General features: G+C 42.8%; 3 protein-coding genes across 4 annotated transcripts; all 3 read left to right on the forward strand.

The window, feature by feature from the left end:
* Positions 1-932: 932 nt before the first annotated feature.
* On the forward strand, positions 933-8,451 carry pdia3 (protein disulfide isomerase family A, member 3). The gene is made up of 13 exons (XM_046394000.1): positions 933-1,230; positions 2,359-2,437; positions 2,548-2,665; positions 2,790-2,897; positions 3,149-3,278; positions 3,444-3,560; positions 4,784-4,909; positions 5,161-5,343; positions 5,591-5,699; positions 6,379-6,507; positions 6,884-6,963; positions 7,458-7,515; positions 7,608-8,451. Exons 1-13 carry the CDS (start codon positions 1,097-1,099, stop codon positions 7,728-7,730), a joined length of 1,494 nt encoding a protein of 497 aa, XP_046249956.1. The 5' UTR covers positions 933-1,096; the 3' UTR covers positions 7,731-8,451.
* A 697-nt stretch (positions 8,452-9,148) lies between these two features.
* On the forward strand, positions 9,149-13,810 carry isg20 (interferon stimulated exonuclease gene). Of its 2 annotated transcripts, none has more exons than XM_046394001.1 (4): positions 9,149-9,295; positions 10,309-10,983; positions 11,082-11,282; positions 12,528-13,810. In XM_046394001.1, exons 2-4 carry the CDS (start codon positions 10,348-10,350, stop codon positions 12,726-12,728), a joined length of 1,038 nt encoding a protein of 345 aa, XP_046249957.1. In that variant the 5' UTR covers positions 9,149-9,295; positions 10,309-10,347; the 3' UTR covers positions 12,729-13,810. The 2 variants fall into 2 exon arrangements, with proteins under 2 accessions (XP_046249957.1, XP_046249958.1); XM_046394002.1 differs by lacking the exon at positions 9,149-9,295 and adding an exon at positions 9,335-9,577.
* Positions 13,811-13,934: 124 nt separating this feature from the next.
* On the forward strand, positions 13,935-20,741 carry rlbp1b (retinaldehyde binding protein 1b). Its single transcript, XM_046394003.1, has 8 exons — positions 13,935-16,696; positions 17,580-17,623; positions 18,419-18,547; positions 18,728-18,932; positions 19,162-19,340; positions 19,434-19,592; positions 20,022-20,132; positions 20,327-20,741. Exons 2-8 carry the CDS (start codon positions 17,612-17,614, stop codon positions 20,453-20,455), a joined length of 924 nt encoding a protein of 307 aa, XP_046249959.1. The 5' UTR covers positions 13,935-16,696; positions 17,580-17,611; the 3' UTR covers positions 20,456-20,741.
* Positions 20,742-21,134: the final 393 nt, after the last annotated feature.

Consider the following 21,134-nt stretch of genomic DNA (forward strand, 5'->3'; position numbering starts at 1 on the left):
CATCAGAACTACTAGACTGGAAATAGTGGACCCTAGAAGACTTGTGCTTGCTTAGGTATAATACCAACTACAGCTGCAGCAACAGGTCTTTTAGTCTCTGGATTGAAAATTAGTCAATATTTGACAAGTACGTGTTTAAGTCATTTTCAAACAAAAATACCAAGCGTTCTAAGACTGCTGCTTTTCCCTGTCTTGACAGTATAGCAAACTGAATACGTCTGCTTTGGGCTGTTGGTTGGACTTAACAAGACATTTGATAAAATCAGTTATGTTAACGCTGTAATATGTAGATTGGTGCATTTTACATGATGTTCTGCAGTTTCCCAAAGTGGAATAAATCACATCTGGACAATAAAAAAAGTTTGTAGAAGTTAAATTATGGAGAGTGATTATTACTGTATGTATGGAATTTTTTAAGGTTTAATTTAAGTGAGAATCTGCTTTACGTTTTGCGGTATTTTTCTGTATGTGTACTGACTGATGTCCGTAAGCCATAGTGCTTATTGGGAACGTGAAACTTTACTCTAACTTATGTTATATGAAGTTATGATCTTGTCTGATGAATGTTTCATCACTGCAGTCTAGTTCTTGTTATCTGATAAATCCATGGAATGAGAACTCATATGTACATATCACATTAAGTGACATGAAGCAATATAATTGATACTGTTGTTTATTTATAGCTGAGCAGTTGATTAAAAGCCAAGCGATGAACTATTGACACAATCACTTCCGCGTGTGAGACAGGAGTTTTAATTTGTTGAGTTCTGATTGGTTCTGAGATCTGGAAGCCTCGTTTGCCTAGTTTACCTACTTTTCATTGGCTTGTCGAGGCAGACTGACGCGCTGATTGCACCAATGGGAGGCTGCCACACTGTGGTTAGGAGAGGTCCCGCTGCCTGCCTGAATATCTCCACGGCCTCCGTCCCTTTCTCTTTCTCTATCGATTAGTCTGCATTCGGCCCCGTCTGAGGAGCTTGCACCTTTAGCTTTTACGTTGCTGAAGAGCTGAAGAGGGAGCTGCCACGGACACAATTTACAATTCAAACTTTTTTTGTTTAACAAATAGTGAAGAAGACTTGTAGTGAGGTGTGCGATGTTGAGGCTGATCTTTTTGGCCGCTCTCGCTGGGTTTACCCGGGCCAGTGATGTGCTTGACTACACGGATGATGATTTCGAAAGCAAGATTGGAGACCATGAACTCATTCTTGTGGAATTTTTCGCGCCTTGGTGAGTTATTTTACGTTACGTGCAAAGTACTTAAGCCATTAAACAGTTTGCAAGCGTTAAATAAGCTAACGTTAACGCTAGCTTACTTGCTTCGTGATGAGCAGTTCAGCTAAATGATGTTCACTTGCAAAAATTAAAACAGTGAAAATTTATTTCAGTGGAGTTTAAAAATATATCCATTTGTTGTATAAATTGCAAATGACACCTGTTTGTCTCTTACATTGACATTATCGGTTGTGTCTTTGGATTATTGGCCAGTGACCAAGCGTTAGCATGTTAGCTAAGTTAGGAACGGAGAGGTGTAACCCATCTAGCTGTGTCGTTAGTTTTTTCAGGGGATCAGTGATTCACAGGCTGTAACAGTTTGACGGTACATTAAACATTACCCCGTAAAAAATCAAAGCCGGTTAGTTGTCTTGAATTTGAGTCCTCTAAACCCTTTTCAATGGAAACTACGTGCAAAAGAGGCTATGAGGAAGTTGGGGGTGTGTCGTTTCACTGTTGTAACGTTCTGATTGGTCAGGTAAGTTTTGGTGTCCACCTCTGATTGGTCCAGAAGAGGCATGACGTGGTTGCACTGTGCCAAACTTTAATAAATAAAGGTTAAACACTTTACACTTCCAGAAGTTTTGTTCGATTTATTTCAATCAAAAACTGCAAAAAAATGTACAGGTTTTAATTTTTCAAACAAACAGAATTTGATGATTTTTCTTAACTGTCTGTGATATAAACCAAATATCTTTTTGTTGCACAAACAAAATAAGTAATAGTAACATGCCAACACTGGCCTAATGTGATGAACATTTTTTTTTATCATTTGTTGACATTTAATGAACCAAAGAATTAATCAAATGATCAAGTAATTAAATTAATATAATAAATTAATAGTTGCACACTACTACTGTTGACTGATTAGTTAAGTGATTTTCAGTTTTGTGAATCACGTTTTTTTCCCCTTAAGTTAAGCTTTTTATCTTTTACAAGCTGTGTTGACTGGCCTCAGATGTATCAAATTCCATTTTGTGAAATCACTGCTCTCCCTAAGGAACATTGCCAAGCTGAAACTTGAATACAGCTCTAGTGTGACTAGTTCTCCTGTTTGACTGATCCATATCCTCTGTCCATTAGGTGTGGCCACTGTAAGCGGCTAGCGCCTGAGTACGAGGCAGCCGCCACACGTCTGAAAGGCATCGTCTCCCTGGCCAAGGTATTGCATCATGCAGTTCACTTAACTTTGTCCATTTTAGCTTTTTGCTCTCTGAACTGTAGTACTACTTGTACCTGTTTGGAAAGTGAATGGGTTTTTTTCCCCCTTAGGTTGATTGCACAGCCAACAGCAACACATGCAGCAAATATGGTGTCAGTGGCTACCCAACCCTGAAGATCTTCAGGGATGGAGAGGAATCTGGTCCTTATGATGGTCCCAGAACTGCAGGTATTTGCCTCTGAGATATGAGTATACTACTTTAAAATGTCTTGTCACACTTAAACAGATACTCCTTGTAACTAATTGTTCTTCTGACACTGACTCCTTTCCGCTCTCTTCTCGGTCTTTGTAGATGGCATTGTCAGTTTTCTTAAGAAGCAGGCTGGCCCAGCTTCTGTGGAGCTCAAGGATGACGCAGGCTTTCAGAAGTACACTTCAGACCAAGATGCAAGTGTTGTTGGTGAGCTACCTTTTGTATTCAGTGATTACCTTTTCTAGCAGTCCGTTTCTGTGTTTACAAAATCTCTGAAGAGTAATGTGAATAAGCATGAGCGTTTTGACTGCAGTGACAAGCCACCGTCACACATACTAAACCATAGTTAAGACATCATCCTAATGCAGTATGTTGATGGTGAAATTTGGAAACAGTGGCACCATATTTATATATTTACATCCATCCTGATCTGAACATAATTCATCTTTGCTTTCCAGGGTTCTTTGCTGATGACAAGAGCACAGCACAGGCAGAGTTCCTGAAGGCAGCCAGTGCCTTGAGGGACAACTACCGCTTCGCCCACACCAACTCTGAGGCCCTCCTCCAGAGCCACGGCATTGACGGAGAGTAAGTCCCTCCATGTGCCTTTGGTCATCATTCTTGCTTTGAGATTATGGGACCAGATAGACCAGACCTTGCGGAGAAGTCACAATAATTAGACTATTTGCACATTTGATGTCACTGGTATAGCTGCAGCACGACTATGGTAACACTACCTGTTTTGGTTCACAGGGGAGTCATCCTGTTCCGTGCACCACGACTCAACAACAAGTTCGAAGACAGCTCTGTGAAATATGGCGAGGACAAATACACCAGCAACAAAATCAAGAGGTTCATCCAGGACAACATGTGAGTGTTAATCTCAATCTGTGCTCCATCCTCTAACATCCATATACAGTACATTTACAGAAGTCGGTCTCGTTTGCAGCGGTGAAACACTGAATAGTCATACTTGCATACGTGGCCCCGTGCCAGCAGGATCTTATGCAGGAGATGAGGTGTGCGCTGTGCAAACACAGTCAGCTCTGAGTTGATTCTGGGAGTATAGCTAAATAAGTCAGGGAAAAGCATAAAGTATGGCTTTACATTGTAACAAACTGGCACTTTTGATGATGACATACTGGACTTTTATCATCTGGTATCATGACATTTTTCCATGTTTCTGAGTGTGTTATTTATTGTGTTATTTGCTCTTTTTTCTATCATCATGGCTGGATCTTTATCTAAGATGCAGACTGAAACTGTACAAACAAACCTGTGGAGAATTAAATTGGTCCCTCAGTGGGTTTGAGTTACTACAATCGAAAGAGAATATCATAATCTCTAGATTCAGTATAATGAATATTTTTATGTTTGGTGATGGGTGGGTCCGCTTAAAAATAAAATAAAGTCTTGCTTTAGTAAGGGCAATGTGAGCGTGAAGCCACTAGCATGCTATTTCCTGTTATAATGTTAGATTTTTTTTCCTGCTTCTACTTCATGTTTTGCTGCAGCGACCCAACAGTCAAGACATAAAGTGATGTGGTGAAAAAAGTGTTCACATAGTGAGCATATTCTAATATTTCTAGGCGTTGATGACATGCAATATTTTCTCTGTATTTAGCCTAAGTGTTATTTTTACATTTTGTAAATTTAAAGACAGATGTCAGACACATTAACTCAAACAAGAGATTACAGTAGTTGTATGCGTATCTCCTCTACATGTGGTTTACCAGTGTTTCCTCTCACCGTTGTGTGACAAAGCTTTCAGATTAGCCTCCCATGTTTTTCTTTGGCACGACGCACAATAACCTTATTTACTGCTTTTACTTTCACTTTTCTCCAGATGCACTTTCTGTGTAAAGTCCAACTGCAAGAGACTGATGTTTGCAGAACATCAGAATGTTTGACATATTTCTAAAAGATGTGAACAGTGTGATCAGATCCAAGCATCTAAGTTACATGCTTGCTTGTGTTAACGCTGCTGTGAACCATCTGTGTGTCTGGGAGGGACGTGTGGTTGTCTGAAACCACCTGTTAAGTGCACAACTTGTTGGTAAATTATCCCTTCGTGCTTTCTCTCTTCAACCCAGCTTTGGAATCTGCCCGCACATGACGGATGACAACAAAGACCTGCTGAAGGGCAAAGACCTGCTGGTGGCTTATTATGAAGTTGATTATGACAAAAACCCCAAGGGCTCCAACTACTGGAGGAACAGGTAAGTGTCTCTAAACCGGTCCCAGGGCTGTTCTTTCGGGGGAGGGGGAGGAAATCAAGATATCAACAATGTGGAGAATAGTTGACCGCACTTCATGAAGCAACATTGAAATCCACAGTTTTTAACTCGCTGTAAATGCTGAACTTGTTTGTCTTATGTCTCATGCTCTCCTCATTAGATGCCACTTTGTCTTCATTTTTGAAAGTAAAGTGTGAGCTCTTTTAAAAACAGACCAAACGAAAATTTTACAGGGTAATGAAGGTGGCCAAGAGTTTCCTGGATCAGGGCAAGAAGCTGAACTTTGCCGTGGCCAACAAGAACGTGTTCAGCCACGATATCTCAGAGTTCGGCATGGACGCCAGCTCAGGAGAACTGCCTCTGGTGGCCATCCGCTCCGCCAAGGGGGACAAATACGTCATGAGCGAGGAGTTCTCGTAAGTCAAGTCAGACGTTACTGCATAGTACAGACGATTTTAGTTGTACACACACACACACACACCCTTGACTTTAAAAGAATGTTGAACTAATGATGTTTGTGCATAAAGTGCTACAGTGGAATGAATGGCTTTCAATCCAAGTGAAAACATGAAGATGTATCGATTCTGTGTGCGTTTTTTTCCCCCCAAACACTTCCTCTACTGGTTACATTAAACAAGTTCTGTTTTTTTGTCCTCCTGACAGTCGCGATGGAAAAGCTCTGGAGCGTTTCCTGCAGAGCTACTTTGACGGCAAGCTGAAGCGCTACCTCAAGTCAGAGCCCATCCCAGAGGACAACGACGGGCCTGTCAAGGTGAGCTGAAACCGCCAGCGAAATGCGCTGCGTGGAGGTGTTTTTCTATTGTTTATTTATTCTAAAGATGGCCACTTGATTTTCCTAGAAAATCTTTTTGCGTGTTGCTGCCACATTGTCCTGCTGCATGTGTAATATTTACATTCCTGCTGTGTAAAAACTGATATGAGTCAATAGGGAAACATGTACACAAATGCTTTACTGAGCCTTTAGTTCTTACAGCTGTTGAGGGCACCCTCGAGTCTACCGAGGGGTTAGACTGTTTGTCAGGGGTGTATTCCCATCCTTTGATCTCTTCATCCTCTGGAGTAAAGCGCACTAAAATATAGAAAAATCTACACAAAGTAAAACTAGGTCACAGTGTTTAGAATAAACCAGGGGCCAAAAAACACAAATCAGAGTAGTTACGTTGTGTTTAATAATGCAGGATCTGTGCTGTGTTTGTAGGGTTGTGGTATCTGTTTTTCTTTTTTGTGCAGTGTCGAGTATTGGCCAAGATCAGGTGCTGTTCTTGTTGAGAGCCCCAAAAATGTTCTTTGCTGTAGATGTTACTGAACATTTAGCAAAGCACTACAGTTACTACAGTTGCTTAAAAAAAAAAAAAAACAAACCTGACAGCTAACAGAAAATAAAGTACCCTTCAGTCCAACTTGAGCCGTCTGTTATTTGCATCATTCAGGTTGTGGTGGCTGAGAACTTCGACTCCATCGTCAACGATGACAGCAAAGACGTGCTGATCGAGTTCTACGCCCCGTGGTGCGGACACTGCAAGAACCTGGAGCCCAAATACAAAGAGCTGGGAGAGAAGGTGAGGCAACGGATTCCGAAACATTTCAATATTTTACAGACTATCGACATGTTCAGTCTCAACCGAAAGGGGCTTGAAGATGTTTTAATCTAAGCATTTGCACAAACATACTGTAAGAGACTGCATTCAACATCAACAGCTTGGCAGAAAGAAACGGTTCCAGTTTGAACAGTGCAGGGAACCTGGTGTTGTCAGTTTCAGTTCTGCTACTATGTAAAATAATGAAAACAATTGTTCTACAGCCAACAGAAATCACTTAAGGCATTGAATCAAAGGCTGTTTCGGACCAGACAAAACTGTCTGACAGACTCTCTGCAAGTAGATTTTGTGCACTGGCTCGCAAACACTTAACCGTTCCTCCCCTCTGCTCTTGCAGCTTGCTGATGATCCCAGCATTGTCATTGCCAAGATGGATGCCACAGCCAACGACGTGCCATCTCCATATGAAGTCAGCGGGTGAGTCACGACTCCCTTCAGTGTCTTAATCAGGATTCCCTTTTAGCCTTGGAAACATTTAAATGTTATAAAACAAGGTAAATATGACACACAAATGATCAGCCCTTGGAAACTGGATGGTGGGGTTCGTTTTTTTAAATGCTTTGGCGTCATTCACTTGACGGAGATACAAAAATTAGGCACTTCCCAATAATTGGCAAGAAAAATAAAAAAATAAAACTTGTCATATCATTCTCAATGACTTCTTAGTTCCTTGTCCTTGATGTGGAGATTGTGGATGTTAATTGGAGCTACACTGACATAAAGTCCAGGCCAATGTGTCCATATCAGTATCAGACTCAAAAATCTTGTATCGGTCAAGCTGCAGAGATGAGATTTTATTTTGGCATCTCTGTCACCGTGATTTCTGATTTTGAAATAAAAGGATCTGATGGTACGATGTGACATGTTGACAATGTGAACTCTCATCAGTCTTCTCCGCTTTACTCTTCCAGTTTTCCCACGCTGTACTTTTCCCCAGCTGGACGTAAGATGAACCCAAAGAAATACGAGGTGAGCGTCTGCTTTATCAGGAGTTAAAACAAACTAAAGTCACGTTTTGCGTCCACTCTGTTAATTTTCCCGTCTCGCCGCTCGCGTTTCAGGGAGGCCGCGAGGTGAGCGACTTCATCTCGTACCTGAAGAGAGAGGCCACCAATCCACTGGTGATGAAGGAGGAGCCCAAGAAGAAGAAGAAGAAGAAGGACGACGACAGGATAGAGCTATAAAAGCTCCAAACAGGAACTCGACATCCCCGCCCAAAACAACAAGAGGAGGAGGAGGATTGGGGAAATCCATGCAACAAAAGAACTGAATTATATCCCTCTCTCTTAGTGAACTACCGAATGCTCTGAAGCCGGGTCGTAAAAGATGCGGTGCTCCCTTTAGGTCCTCCGCTGCTCTGGTAAAACTGTTGGAAGGCGGAGAGGTGGTGGCCAGGGCCTGCCCAATGTTTAAAAACAAAAACAAATTTTTAGGGAAGAGGGGACGGCTTTTGAAAATTTGAGATTCTCATTTCCCCTGGTCTGTCTACTGCCCCTCAGGCTGATGCACTTTGGTTTGACACCAGTCTCAAGTCATCTGTTGGTTTTTGTTGTTCTCACAGGGGATTATGGTAAATGGTGAATTATTCCTCTTTTTTTTTTTTCTTTTTCTTTTTGTTTTGTTTTTGTTACACGTCTTTGTTTTTGTACATTTGGATTTGGATGGATTGTGAAATAAAAAGGCCCACAAAACCAAAACAAATCATGATCTCATTTGTGAACGTAAATGTTTTGACACTGAGACTATTTTAAAGTGCTTTCTTTTAGTACACAATATTGTATTTTTTTTTCTTTTTATCCAATACTGCTAACTGACAATGAGCTGCTTCCCAGGGCCAAAGCTGATGACACCTAACAAATTTATAAGTTGTTTTTTTTTTTCAATAAAAAGAATTTTACAAACACATTCTGGCTTTCATAAAGCATTTTACAAACAAATTCAAATTAAATGTTTTTTTTGATAAAAATCTGTAAAATCAGACATCAGTGTTAAATACAAAATACAAAAATATGCTTTTATGGAACCAAAAGCCTGTGACTACTTAGTCTTCAGGTAAAACACATTGACAAAAGCCACAGCAGATTTGTCAATGAAATCTTTTGATTTTCATAGCTAATCGATATAATGTCATTGTCACAGTGATATATTATATAAATGTTGGTTCACTACATAACAAATATAGTGCAATATAGTGTATAATTAACTGATTAGTTCTTTATTCTACATAATGTAAGATCACAAAAATAAAAAGCAAGAACAGGTCAAGTTCTTCAGTTATCCTTTTTTATTCTCTTCGTCTTTATGTGCCAGTGATTCCACCAGGAGTCCAAAACTTAGTTATTCAGTAAATGCTGATATAAACCAAAACTCTTGAAGCTTTTCTCCTAATAAATTGTTACTCAGTTATTCTAAAATGACAATGATTGTTATTTTTTGAAATCAACAGACAAATCAATTTATCTTTTAGTATTCATCATGTAAGTTGGATGACGTGGGAATAAAAACTGATTTTTTAAAGAAACTTAAGCAGTTTGAAGTCAAAGGTGACTTATGTAATTGTGAAGCATAATTATTTGTGGCAATAAAGCATTCCTACCAGTAGTGGGCGACAGTGCAGGCATTTGTCCGCTTCCTCTCAGACAACAAACGAAGAAGAGAAGGAGCCAATCAGACGGTGAGTAGAGGGCTCGTGTCCGGACATGTTCAGATTGTGCACGTGCAGCCCTTGGATCTGGAGCTACATCAGACGGTAAGTCAGAAATTATCTCATTTTTTATGTTACATTTTTTCTTTTGTCTTTTATATCAACAACTTAATAGCCTAGCTTGTATCTACCGTGATATTTTTCTTCGATGAATGAAAGTCTTTTGTGTCAAATCGTCCAGCTTTACAAGCTAGCTTAATGTCAACGGAACGCCGGACTCCATAGAGATATGTGGCAGTTACATTTGGTCATGTCCAGCCACCAAGTTAACGTTAAGTACTACAGGAAACATGACATGACGTATTACAACTCACCAAGCATGTTTTTGTAAGTAATTTCACTGCCCATCACTCCGGCATCCTGCTCGAAGAGGATGTGAACAAATATGTCCATCTTTTTTACTGGTACAGCTGTATGTGTGAGCTACGCATGTTAAATTAAACCACAGGACACGACCCGTGTTCAAACTAGTTTTCAGCGTACTTTCAGCGCAGTTTTGGTAGTGTTTTGTTGTCATATAATAACTGAGATTTAACTGCTGGAATTTTGCATGGCGTTTGCTGATATTGACAAGACAGAACGGCATTTTCCCATCCTTAATCTTACGATGAATATCCTGTGTCTGAGGTTTCCAATTTTAACTTAATTAAATAACAGCGAATTTTCTTAAGTTTGCCTCTTAAATTTAGCAGCCAGTCAAGACATGTCATACCGCCTGTCGCTGTCAGTCACCTGCGCCTTAAACTCTGTGATGTTTCTGCATGGCCACGTCTCTTAAATGTAATGTGAGCTGTAAAATTAAATGTATAAAAACGTTTCTTTAGATTGTGCTTAACGTCAGAGTCAGTCAGTTCTATTCAGTCTTGTACTTGCGTGTGTGCTGCCCACACATTGCATGTATACACACGCACAGTGAGGTAAGGCCTTCACGGTGACAGTGCTGCCTTTTTTCAGAGCAAATGCCAAGATGTTAAAAAATGAAACCTTTTATTTGTTATGGTCGCCTGAATTTCTTTGATGGCGATAATCACTGTGTTTTGTATCATTTATTTCCTCAGAAATGACTGCGACTGCAAGGCCAATTTCACTAGTTGGTGATGGCAGAACAGTCAGAACGGGGTAAAACCTCCTCGTGGGGGCTTTTCAACAAGTACCGGTGTTTGTGCAAAAAGGCCACGATGCTTCGGGCCATGGAGGATGCACAAACCAAGAAGAAATGTCAGCAAAAGATGATCATCACCACTACTAAGAGGAAAATAACGGACAATCACAACGGCCCGCTGGGAACAAATAAACTGGTTAAAAAATCTAAATCGAGTGATGCAAACCGGGAACGTCAAAGCACTCTCAACTCCGAAGACATACCTAAACCTGGGCTCTCTGTGTCTGAGGTGTCTAACAACCGCAGTTTGGTCACAGTCCTGAGAGACAGTTGGGAGGTGGACAGTGGTTTCTCCTCAGAGGCGAGTCCTCCGGCCAGCGGTCGGAGTTCACCGTGCCTCGGCTGGTGCTCCACCACGGTGGTGGCTTTGGACTGTGAGATGGTGGGGACGGGGCCTGGTGGGCGCTGTAGCGAGCTGGCGCGCTGCAGCATCCTGGACTATCATGGCAACACATTGTATGATAAATATGTCCGACCGTGTCAGCCCGTCACAGACTACAGGACTCGCTGGAGTGGCATTCAGAGGCATCACCTGCACAATGCCACACCCTTCACTCAGGCCAGGGAGGAGGTGAGGCCTGGATTATGTTAAGTGTATGATTAATAAGTCAATGTAGGCTGCAAGGATAAATTTCTCATGTTCAAATCTGCATGGTTTCTCTCCTGTAGATCCTCAGTATACTCGAGGGCAAAGTGGTCGTCGGCCACTCCGTCTACAACGACTTTGAGGCGTTGGACATGCACCATCCAGATCATATGGTCAGGGACACGAGCTCGACGATTCTCCTCAGCCGATTGGCCGGTTTCACCCCCAAACGCTGCCCCTCCCTCAAAATCTTGGCGAGCAAGTTGCTGAACAGGAGGATACAGGTGAGGCCTCTCAAGTTTCAGAATCATTTTCAGACTTCATTTATAGTGAATGTGTGATTTTTAAAAATTTTTTTTTTCTCTGCTAACAATTAAGGAGAGTTTTGTTCGACGTAGATGTTAAATTTACCTCTCTCCACATTGTCTGACATATGATATTTAATGCACATTTTTGAGATGGTCTTTACCAAACATTAAGATTTACTTTGTTACCAACTTGAAGTTTGTGAGAAAATGATTCTACTGAGACGCTTGATATTCGTCACAAGCTCATTTGTGGTTCTGTCGATCTGCTGGTAAATTTCTTATTCTCACCAGCACTTAAACGGGTTCAGGCTGTGTGCTGGCTGTCAGGGAGTTGATGCTCCAGAGAGACCCGTGACGTAAACAGGTCTTGACTGATATTGTCTGGCTACTGATTCGTGAAATATAATTGCAGCACTGAAGAACTAAACGCATGTGAAGTAATTTAGAAAGTGCCATGATGGTGTTTGCCCAGCAGAGAGCGCTGACGCATTTATTTTTCAACTGTGAAATACTCTACACTGTTCATGTTTGAAAGTACTACCAAAGAATTGGCTGATATGTTTTTACTGAGTGTTTTCAAAGTTCAAGATAGTTTATTCTTCCATGTACAACACTGGATTACATACCCAAACTAAAGTTTGTGGTCTCCTCTATGGTACATACAAAGAACATATACATCAATAATTCAGTTCGGAATAGAATAGGATTGGAAGTACAGCAGTACACTCATTTACTTTGATACATATTTACATATACAGCCAGCAAATTATTAGTGCAGTTTTTAAATTTGTGTCTCAAATGTATATGGCAGCAACAGGATGGTGACAATATGGTCGACGTCTTCACGATAAAAGTGCAACATCGGGGAAACGCAGCCCACTTTGACGGCGTTTAAGCACCAAGCATCACTGACGTAAACAGAGTTTGCTTCCCCTCGCGCCGCCGGAGTCCAGCGTTCTGTGCTTGACTGTAAACATGTGGACACTTCAGTCTCTGCTCGTTCGAGTCCCGTCTCATCCGTTTCATTTTGCTCTGACTTGACCAGCCCCCTTCCAGGATGTCTCACCTCTCCTCCCGGGTGCCGTGGGCAGCGCCCCACCCGAAAATTTGGGAGACCTGGTCATCACAAACAGTTCATCATTTTCCTTTCATGATAAACACATAACTGCATCATAGTTGATAGTCTGCAGTTTGATTTGTTGTGTGTGTTTCTGTGCTCAGGTGGGGCGGAGAGGCCACTGCTCGGTGGAGGACGCTCGGGCCGCCCTCGACCTCTACAAGCTGGTGGAGGGCGAGTGGGAGCAGGAGCTGCAGATCAAGCTGAGGGACGACGACGCTCCACAGGAGCCGAGCTTCGCCGCCTCAAACCACTACATGCAGGACGAGTACTGGCCAGACGATGTCATGTCTGACAGCCAGTGATGTGAGCTTCACTTAACTATAAATCGTGTGACTGAAAAAAAACATCTTGACAGTTTATCAGGTGAAAAGTAATGTGAGAAATAAATGCATTTTTGGGGAAGTGTGACAAGAAATGAGAAGAGGGATGCGCTACGAAGCGAGATCAGCGACTGCATTCAGCCTCCACCCCACTGGAACCTACGTGGATTCAGCCGGTGAGGCAGAGAAAAATTTTTTCCCTATGCTGAACTTTAGACATGAAAAGAATAATGAAGGCACAGCGAACACACGCCACTGTGGACGATGTTTTGATGCTTGGTTGTCATGTGCAGCCACGTATTGCAGCTAATAGAACACATAGTGAGTCGGTAAAATAAATTTCCCCTGAATATGCTGCATCAAGTTTCATGTTTAAGAGCTCTGCAGTGGCTGGCACTGGCTGAGGTTTCAGGTGTTGTTGGGCCAGAGGAAGCCGGACTGTGTCCAGCTTGCTTCGTAGCACATCCCCCACGATGTACTGTGTCACTTTAGGTAAAATTAATGTGTTTCTTGAATGAAAACACTTGTTAACTTATTGCTTTTAAACATAGTTGGAGTTCCTAACAGCATGCGGGGGGGGGTTCTATGCTGTGATACCAGATGTTTGCCTGCAGAATCACAAGTTATGACCAACTTGGTTTTGTTTGTAGTGAGATGCTCTTAAATTTGGGATCATTAACTTATAAAATGCAGAGTTTGAAGTTCTCTTACTTGAAAGGTAGAATTTAGCTCTTGAAATGGTGCGAACCTAATCGTAGGCCACAGATACAGCTGTTTTTGACTTAACTGTTTTTCAGTTGAGTTTGTTTTAATGAGAAAGCATGAAAGCTGAAAATGGTGGCTGGAATATGTCACAGCATTTTAAAATGTTCCTGTGTGTGAGGCAGATAGAAACACATTTTAAATCTAAACTCGGGGCACCATGTTGGGACTGCAGTTTCCTCCATTTGTGTTTGGCCTTAATGTTTTCTATTGTAACACTTGTGGTGTGTTGGCATTTTGTTACCTCTCATCGGAAGCTGCTCTTAAATGCCTTAATAAAATGGCATCATGTTAAAATGTAACGCTGGCTTTTCTTTCAGTGACTGAAAACGCTCGTTGTGCCTCTTTTAAGTCTTGTGCTCTGGTTTAACTTGAGTTTTCTGATGTTCACAGTTGGAGAAACCTCATGTGATGTACCTGTCAAGACAGGAAATCTTGATTGGCTGTGAGCTTCATTCACACAAAAACCCAAAACACTTTCTACTTGCTGTCTGGTGGACCTGTTAAAAAGTTTGCCATATTATATGTAATGTATGAATCCATGGTTTTACGTGTGCTTGGATCATTAGTTTGAGGGTCACACTAACTGCAGAGAAAAAACAAACAAACAAACTATGGCGTCACGGTCATCCTACTTTATCCTGTTCCAGGTCAGCATTAACAGCAGCATTGTTGGCACCAGTAGCATTAACGGGTGAAAACCAGGGCTCTGTTAGTGTTGGGAAATGTTTTCAGGATCACTCAGACCAGCAGGTCTGTCACAAACACTGGATCAGGGTGTGAAGTCATCCTGACCCCAAAAGAAAAGTGCACAGTGAGAAGATGTAAGCACCAGGGCTCACTTTTCAAGCTTATGCCTGTTTTTTCTTCTCCCAGCATTCCCAGTTAAATCCCAGCGTGGTGTCACTGAACTGAAATGCGGCACAGCTTTACGCGGTCGGTACGCGAGTGTGACACCAGAGCTTGTTGGCGTGTGATTTAACCGCCATTTAGTCTGCATGCAGCACAGCGAGCTGCAGGTGGAGCCCCTCCGCCTGAACTCGAGCCCACAGCTCAGGCTGCAGGGAGAAAACAGAGAGGTGCATTGTTTGCCCAAATCCATCTAATTTTGTTCCCCAAATCGCTTTATTGAGCAGATCAGGCCCGATTGAGTGGATTACGAGTCGGCTGCCTGCTCCTTCATCGCTGCATCAGGAGGAAAACGTGTGCTGGTGACGTTAGTGCTGCCGGGGTCACGCAGAAGAAAGACATCACAAATCGCCACCACAGACTTCTGAAAGTACACAAAGTAAATGACAAATTTGGAAAGTGGATGACACCATAGTTACAGTGCAGGGAGGTAGAAAGAGAGTCTGTGGCCATAGCTGTACAAAAAGAAAGATTTATGTCTTACTTCCTCCTGTGGGCTCCTCTGAGGCTTCTTTCTTGTAGTTTCTTTCAGCTTTGTGGAAGTTTTTCCTAATTCAAGACAGAGGCTGTCGTGCATAATGAAAAGCCCGCTGAGGCTTCGTGGTTTGTTCCTCTGGGCCTTGTGAATAAAAATGACTTCATATGCCGATAAACAAACGATTTACACAAGATTATTTACAGGATAATATCGTGTGTGTGTGTGTTTTAACATGGTGCTAACGTTTCATCTTTTAAGTACCACATTTGAACTGTGACAGGATGGATGAAGCAGCAGAACAGAAATGAACAGCTCACTTCCTGTGCAGCCCCGTAAGTGTAAAAATCTGTTTTTGAAAACTTTTCTTTTCTCCTGACAGGCCTGTAGTGTTCAGTTATTGATAAAACAGAGAAATCTTCAAATCATTTTCACTCCAACACAGCAGGTACAGCGATGAGAGCATCCTGTCGTTCATCACATGACTCAAACCTTCCCGCTTCTGACACATGCAGGCTGCCGTTATGTTCTGTGTTGTTGAGATGTGAACTAATCTGATCGCACTGAATTGTGGGTACTTCAGGGTCCATGTTCACTGCTATGAAGGCACCTCAGCCTAAATCCAAATCCTCGTGGGCTTGTGTGTGTGCGTGTGTGTGTGTGGCTTTCTGGATTTCATTTCTGTTGTTATTTGTCATCAGTTTTCATTTTTGCTTGATTTCTAGTTGTTTTTTGGGATTTGTGAGACATCCAGAGCAGACAGTTGGTCACTGGATGCTTTTCCTGCAGTATTCAGTCATTTGGCAAATAGCTGATTTTTCTGCCGTCGTTTCCCTTTGCTGCTCTTGTGTTCTTTTTGCTTTGAATTATCGCTTTGATTATTTATTTTTTTTTAAATTAATAATTAGTCTGGTTCAAACTTTCAAACAACTTGCATATCCTCAGATTGCTGGTTTTGTCGCATAATAACAATATAAAACAAATAAAAGAAGCAAATACAGATTTTTTAAAAATAAGGGAACAATTAATTGATTTCAGACAGATGATCAGACAGTTTAGTAATCGCCGGAATGCAGGATGAATTTAAGCATTTTCATGTTGCATATGGACAAATGTGATGGCAGCTGCAGTCCGAAATACGTGCAAGTCAGCAAAACTAAAATGTTCTCGATGCAGAACACCTTTAAGCACAGTCAGCTGATAGACCTCGTGCATTGTTTACGTGTGCACATCGTGACGTGTCGCTGTGCTCACACTGACCCCGCACTGTTTGCACAGTGAAGAAACTGGCTTCACTTAAAAAGACTACACACTAATTAATGAACCTAAGAGATGATTCTGCCGCTGGTCCACAGCGTCAGACAGCGGACCGAAGTCTCCTTCACGTCTCTGACCATGTGACCCCGTTCTCCTCTCACCCGCGTGCGATCACGTTGCGCAAATCAAACCGGGAATCCGCATCCACAATGGTCACTTTTCACTTCCTCCAAGTCTCCCTGGAATGCAGTCAAATCCCTCCACCCGCTTAAACCGCCTGTTGCGTGTCTGCTCAGCATTACATCATCCACAGGGCGCACTGGCCCTGCCTTTCCATCACAGGAGCACCTCCATCACTGGCCAAACAACCCCACCACCCCCCACCTTCCTCCCTCCCTCTGCCACTTTTATGCTGATTGAAAAGAAAGAGAAATCTGTTGGATGTAATCTGGTGTGACGCCACTAATCCCAACACTACAAAACACAGGTCCCGTCCACGTCGCTCCACGCAGACTCCTGCGACTCCTCGCCGGCAACTTCACATCAGGTAAGACTCGGCGTCCTCTGCCGATGTGCCACTTCACGCTCTTTTCCTCCTCGGATGTTGTGAAACTTTCAAGCTGTGCAGCAGGGCCCTGCTGGAGTTCAGCTGTGAATGGAGCAGTGATTTTAACTAATGTTCTCTTATCAGGTAGCTCAAAATTAACTAAATTAATTAAATGTAATTAAGTGAAGACTGTTGTTGGTCTTCCTCAGTAGGTGCAGTAGGAAATCATCAATTTCCTCTATTGATGATTTGATCTATAAAATGTGTGTGTTTAGTGTCCATCACAGTTTGCTGGGCGACGTCTTCAAAGTGTTCAAATCTTTTGTTTTGAGGGACTGACTGAAACCCAAATAAACCAAATTTACTGTCACTCATCCTAACAAATGAGCAGATTGTGTCTTGTATTGGTACTTGAGAAATTATTATTGGATTATCGATAAAATTTGTCGACCGATCAATCGATTAGTGTTAGAACAAGAGGACCCTTGATGTGCTGCGAGACTCATGGAGATCCGTCTTAAATCTGATTCATGGAAGATTTACGGGAATGTCAAAGTTGTTGTATGCTTTAAGTGGGTTTTTATGAGTTATACAAGCACGTTTGTGACTACACAGAATTTATCAGCCCAATACTGAAGTGTTTAAAGCTTAACAACAAATGTGAGCCCGTTGGCTATGAAAGCAGAAGACTCTTGACCTTAAATCTCCTGCTAAACCATCCAGGAATGGACAAGTGCTAAATATAGCAGAATCAAGGTTCCCTGTGATAGCAGAGAGGGTGGGATGAAGGGGATTAATGTGGAGCACAGAGTGTCAATTGTTTGTCCTTTTTTTTTTTATTGCGATTCATGTGAATCACAGACTTCCTTTGGTTTTCTTCCAGACATCACGAAGCTGACATAAAGAGCAGGAGATATGGCTGTGGTTGTAAGTACTTGCACTTTTACTCACTTAAAACCGTGTTGAACTCATTTTGCTAATCAGCGCCAAGATTTCGCTCGGATGTGTGAGGTGTAATGAGGGAGGCGGAAGGAGGAAAGGCCAAGACAAATAGCTATTCATCTTCGTGTGGCGTGGACTCGGCCGCAGCTCAACATTTCTCTCGACCAAAGCCCATTGTTAGGGACGCCGTCAGCAGCTACAGTAGCCTCAGCTGCTAATCTCTGATCCCCACTTCAGGTCTACGATCAGTCCTCACCGTGTGTTTACAGGCTTTACTGCACTCATGTGAGGCAGATTAATCAAACACTGGGGCCCATTGAGTTTGTTCCCGCAGCGCCGGCCGACAGGCACGTGGAACGTTTTAAACCTCACACACAAGCACAACCGACGTCCTGTGAGGGAATTATGCTGTAAAATATTTAGTTTTTATCCAAAGGTCATTAATCGGCCTTCATCACGGCAGACAGACGCGGGTGTAGCTAACAGCATGAATGATGGGTGTGAGTGTCCAGAATACCAGGGGCCTGGCACTAACAGCTAAATGGGACGCATCCATTATTCATGTTATTAATAACACCTGTGCTTTTCCTGCTGTGATAAACTGTCCACTGTGGAAATTATCTATTCAGGCGTGACTGCCTGCTGAAAGGTTTCGGCTCGTGGAGAGCAGAGACGGCAAGCTATCGAAAAGGTCAAAACGCCTGCTGCGATGCAGTGTTACAGTAACAGCAGCACGTAAACGTATCTGCTCTCTCATCAGTACTGACCCCCTCTTTTCAGAGTGGAACTTACCGCATGGTGTCGGAGGAGGAGCAGGCTCTCAGGGCCAAGCTGGAGCGTCTCACCGTCAAGGACCACGGGCCAGTGTTTGGACCCTGTCCCAGCCTGCCAGACCACACCAAGCAGAAGGTAAACCAGATGTGAGAAATTAAGGAGAAGAAACAAGTTTATTGTGCGACATCAGTAGACACTTTTCCTCATGTGATCACAACAATGGTTCATTTACTTTTTGACAGCATGTCACTAAACTGCATGAAACCAAAGCGCTGCAACGCGCGAGCTAACTGTCCGGTTTGGCTCCCCCTACAGGCCAAGGACGAGCTGAACGAGACTGATGAGAAGCGGGTGGCGGCTGTCAAGGAGCTGCGAGGAACGATGAAGGAGAAGGCAGATGGAGGTGACGACCTGGCCAAGGGGGTGCAGGATACGTTCGGGGAGAAACCAGACAGTTTGCTGGTTCGTTTCATCCGCGCCAGGAAGTACGACGTGCCCCGAGCCTACGACCTTATGAGGGGTATGTCAGCAAGGTGAAAGGTTTGAAGTGGCAGGTTGGCAACCCTGACTACAACCCCGATTCCAAAAAAGTTGGGATGCTGTTTTATTGACGTTTTACACAGCATCTCACCTTCTTTGGAACTGGAGCCATGACTCCGTGGCTTCTATCATTTAGTCAAGAGATGACATGACCTGCCAACATTACAGCTCGGTGTGACCTGAGAATCTGTGTGTCCGTTTCCACCCAGGCTACGTGCGTTTCAGGAAGGATTACCCCGAGCTGTTTGAGAATCTGACCCCAGAGGCCGTTCGCAGCACCATCGAGGCCGGCTACCCCGGCATCCTGCCGAGCAGAGACAAGTACGGCCGTGTTGTTCTGCTTTTCAACATCGAGAACTGGGACTATGAGGAGATCACCTTTGATGAGGTAAGTGGAGCGATCCCGGGTATCCCACCATGCACTTGGAAAAGCATATTTACCACAAACAATACGATAAACAGCCAATAAACATGCGTTCAGATCCTGCGTGCCTACTGCGTGATCCTGGAGAAGCTGCTGGAGAACGACGAGACGCAGATCAACGGGTTCTGCATCATTGAAAACTTCAAGGGCTTCACCATGCAGCAGGCGTCAGGAATCAAACCCACCGAGCTCAAGAAGATGGTGGACATGTTGCAGGTGGGAAAATCTAAGCTTGTGTTTCTGCAGGAGGACTGATGAGTGAAGAATTTATACACTGTAACCCCTGACAGATACGATGGATTCTTACAGTAATCCTCACAGGACAAGGTGTTGATTATTTCTTATTATTCCTCACGTCTGAATGCATTTTGCACGTTTGAAATCAGATGTGTTTAAACTGAGGAAAAGTGAGAGAAAATGTTCCTCTGTTCAGCAAGCCATTTAACTCCTAACTGCATCAGGAAGAGCTCCTCAGTGAACAAAAGTTTGGTTGATCCTCGCTGTGAAAAATGTTTAGCAGCAGAAAAAGAAATATTCATGGATATTCAGTCTCAATATTTATTCTACTTTCTGCAAGATTCCCCTCCAGCAAAGGTTTTACTGTGACGACCAAACTATCTGACTTTTTTTTTTCTTTTCCACCAGGACTCGTTTCCTGCCCGTTTTAAAGCTGTGCACTTCATCCACCAGCCCTGGTACTTCACCACCACCTACAATGTGGTCAAACCACTCATGAAGAGCAAGCTGCTAGAGAGAGTGAGTTAGACACAATTACAAAACTTTTGTGTTCTGTTTGAATAATTTGCTGGTTTAAAACATTTCACGTGAGCCATAATATCCTAAACCCCCCCCCCCAAAAAATCACCAGATGGGTTTTTTTCTCACTTGCCTCTCAAGATGAAAATTCCCACAGTCTTAAACGCCTCTAACAGCTGCTGTTCTTGCTGTAGGTGTTCGTCCACGGAGACGAGCTGGAGAACTATTACAAGGAGTTTGACGCCGACATCCTCCCCGCTGAGTTTGATGGAAAAGCTCCCAAGTACGATGGCAAGGCCACAGCAGCCAAGCTGTTCGACTGAACTTCCTTCCTCCCTTTGCGCCAACCACGTGAAGAGCCATTAAACATGTCAAAATCCACAGGCTGTGGAGAAAACGTTATGAATGAAAGTCACGAGTGTGTGAGAAGTTTTCTCCAAAGGTCCTAAGAAAGCACAGCTAAACAGAAACGAGGCAGACTCGACACTAATTATCTCTTATTTCTTTTTTGGTTGTTCATCAACATGAGTATTATCAAGTTTTGCCCTGTGCTACCTGGTGCACCAATAAGAATGTCAATAAATGTACAATAAATTGTATATAAATAGAAGTTGTAGTCTTTGCATCAATTTCCAAATGTAAACCAGACTGAGGGCCAACAGCCATTTATTGTGTCGGCATTTTACAGTTGAATGTTATTGGTTTTGTATTTGGTCAAAAGTACTTAGTACCATAAAATTTAGAAACTCAGTCTGTTGACCTGATGATGGCTCTGGTTGAAAAGTTAAACGATAATCAGTGGTGTTGCAGTTCACCCCGAGACGAACATGAAAACGTGTGATAAATTTAATTGCAGCCTAGTCAGCAGTTGTTGAAACATATCACTCAAAGCGTCACATCGGCCTCAGCAGGATTCATCCTCTGGATGTCAGTACAAAATTTCACAGCAACCCACCCGTTAGTTGCTGAGATAATTCAGTATGGATGTAAGTGGTGGACTGA

This window comes from Scatophagus argus, chromosome 7 (genome assembly GCF_020382885.2).
Source record: "Scatophagus argus isolate fScaArg1 chromosome 7, fScaArg1.pri, whole genome shotgun sequence".
Taxonomy (NCBI): domain Eukaryota; kingdom Metazoa; phylum Chordata; class Actinopteri; family Scatophagidae; genus Scatophagus; species Scatophagus argus.